At 68.4% G+C, this 2,660-nt stretch overlaps 1 protein-coding gene across 1 annotated transcript; it reads left to right on the forward strand.

Moving 5' to 3' along the window:
- Positions 1–399: 399 nt before the first annotated feature.
- Positions 400–2,200, forward strand: LOC127752015 (uncharacterized; the record flags this gene model as incomplete). The annotated part of the gene is made up of 3 exons (XM_052276450.1): positions 400–548; positions 879–1,743; positions 1,820–2,200. Coding segments are annotated over exons 1-3 (1,395 nt in total), but the record flags the coding sequence as incomplete, so codon positions are not given.
- Positions 2,201–2,660: the final 460 nt, after the last annotated feature.

Below are 2,660 nucleotides of genomic sequence, written 5' to 3' on the forward strand. Positions count from 1 at the left end.
CCACCTTTTTTCCGCCCCCTTCCCACTCCTTCTCTTTCTCTCTATCTTGGGTGGGAAAGCTACAACACCCCTCCTCTTTACAGCCCACGGGCAGGACTCTACTGATAAACTCGGTTCAGAATCCTGCCTGCAGGATCTGGATGAGCCTGCAGGCCTCTTGGCTCCCACTCAGGGCCTGAATCTCTTGTACGTGGCCACGCTGTTGCTGCCCACGCTGGTGGTATCCCGGGCTGTCGTTGTCGGTGCCAACGCTGGTCGTTCCAACGCTGTTGCTGCCCACACTGGTCGTACCCCAGGTTGTTGGTTGCTCTACGCTGTTGCTAACCACGCTGGTAGTGGTACCCCAGGTTGTTGGTGCACCCACTGGTAGTAGTACCCCAGGCTGTTGCACCATGCACCATGGTGCACACGCTGGTAGTAACCCAAGTTGTTGGTGCCCACGCTGCCGGTGCCCACGGTGAAGGTGATGCCTGGGGTGCGCTGGCCACCGGCCGCATGGCCTGCCCCTCGCGTCATGACCCCGACAACTCTGACGGACCGGGGCAAGGGTAAGGGGGGCAGAGACACGCAAGGTACCGACCCTTTTACGAGCCCGCCCTGCCGCCGCTCGCCTAGCTGGGCGAGGCCCCTGGCGTCTCGTCCCTCGGCCCGCACCGAGAGAAGGAGCGAGTTTCTCCCTCGACAACTTTGTTCTCGCTCCCTCGCCCTCTCGCTTCTCCGTCTCCCTCACTCTCGCTCCCACCTGTGCATTATCCCCCCCCTCTCCCCGTCGTCATGATACCCGCATCCCATTTAAGTTGGGGAGATACGCGTTGGGTGGTGTGGTGGTACCCGCAGCACGGCCCCGAGAGGCGCTGCTGACGACTTCTCTGTTGCAGGCTGGAGCCGTCCACCTCGCCGTCGACGCCGTCCCCGCTGTCGCCGACGGCGCCGCTCATCTTCAGCAACGCGCTGCACGTGGCCGTGGACCAGGGGGCGGTGGACGTGACCCGGCTACTGCTCAAGTATGGCCTGGAGCCCAACCAGGGCGGCCGCCTCAGCTGCCCCCGCCTGTCGAGCCACTCGGACCAGGGCTTCTTCGCGGACCCCGACGCGAGCAGGTCTCCGTCGACGGGCACGACGAGGATGGCCGCGCCGGTGGCGGTGGTGGTGCCGGTGCCGCCGCTGCCGCCGCCCACACCGCACCCGCCGCGCAGGGTGTCGTGGGTGTCGCCGGCGACTGGCGGCGGCGGCGGAGGAGGCGGCGCCGTCCCCCTGGCGCCCCTGGCCCCCCTGACGCCCCTGGCCCCACTCAGACACGTGCCGCGGCAGCGCTCGCTGTCGCTGGAGCATGACAAGCAGGAGGCGGGCCGCGGCAAGGGGGACAAGGCCGAGAAGGTGGACAAGGACCGGCGCTCCGTGTCCCTCAAGTCGTCGCCCCTGCTGCGCGACAAGCGCGGCGACAACGGCAGCGCGGTGGAGCTGGGCCACCAGTGGGACCAGTCGCCGCCCACCCCGCGCCGCAAGCCGAGCGGGGAGCGCGCGGCCCCGGGGCCGGCGGGGATGCCCCTGGCCGGCGCGCTGACCGGCCTGCCCGGCTCGGGCAGCAAGGTGCACCCGGAGCGGGGCATCTTCGCCGAGCTGCGGCGCAGCAGCGAGATCTTCAAGAGCATCCTCCTCAACCTGTCTATGCGGGACGCGGAGGCCGCCGCCGGCCCGGGCATGGAGTCGCCGAGCAACGCCACCCCGCCGGAGACGCCCCAGGTACGTGCCTCTCCCTCTCTCTGTGTCCGACTCTCATTGCGGTCTGCTTTCCTTACCGACGCTGCGCTGCCTGCAGGTGGACCTGGCGGGGCTGCTGGCAGCTCACGAGCGCAGGCGACTGGCGGCGTACCGCCACATGGACGACTCGTCGGCGTCCTCGTCCCTGACGTCGTCGTCGTCCTCGCTGAGCTGCCGCTCGTCGTCGGACGACGAGTGCGAGGGCCTGGCGGGCGGCACCTCGGGCCTCGGCCACGGCTACTACGGCCTCGGCCACGGCCTGGCCAACGACGTGGTGCTGCAGACCAACCCGGCCATCTCGACGGAGCGGCTGGGCGCGCTCTCCGACTACACGCGCCAGCACCTGTTCTCGCTGCCGGTGCTGTTCCTCGCCGTGGCGCGGGGCAGCGCCACACTCGTGTACCTGCTGCTGAAGTACGGCGCCAACGTCGACTTCCAGGTGAGTGGCCCCGGGGCTCGCCCCGCGGGCTGCCGGCCGGGCGCCCCGCTGCGTCGCTGCGCCGGGCAGAAGCAGCCTTGGATGCGGTTAGGCTCCCCCGCCGCTCGTATAAATGCGGCTGTACGAGCGGCAGGCTCGACACAGTGTTCGTCTGCGATTTAACGAAATCATTTCTCCCGATTGTGAGCTGCACCCCTCTCCCCGGAGGGGAGGCGTCCTCCCCTTCTCTCTCCTTTCAGGCTTTCTCCCTATAAACCTGTCGCGCCATCTCTCTCTTTCCACCCCGTGCGCGTGAGCGGGGCGGAATGAGCTGGAAACGCGGACGTGCCGCGCATCTCGCTCGTGTGAGGAGGACTTTGCTCGCGAACTAGGCGGGAGATTAACAAGTTCATTGGCGCTCTTGCTCGCTCTCGTTGTCGCGCCCCGCCTGTCGCCGGCGGCGCCGCGGCGCCCCGCCCCC

Source organism: Frankliniella occidentalis, unplaced genomic scaffold (genome assembly GCF_000697945.3).
Source record: "Frankliniella occidentalis isolate FOCC.00 unplaced genomic scaffold, Focc_3.1 Scaffold2987, whole genome shotgun sequence".
Classification (NCBI taxonomy): domain Eukaryota; kingdom Metazoa; phylum Arthropoda; class Insecta; order Thysanoptera; family Thripidae; genus Frankliniella; species Frankliniella occidentalis.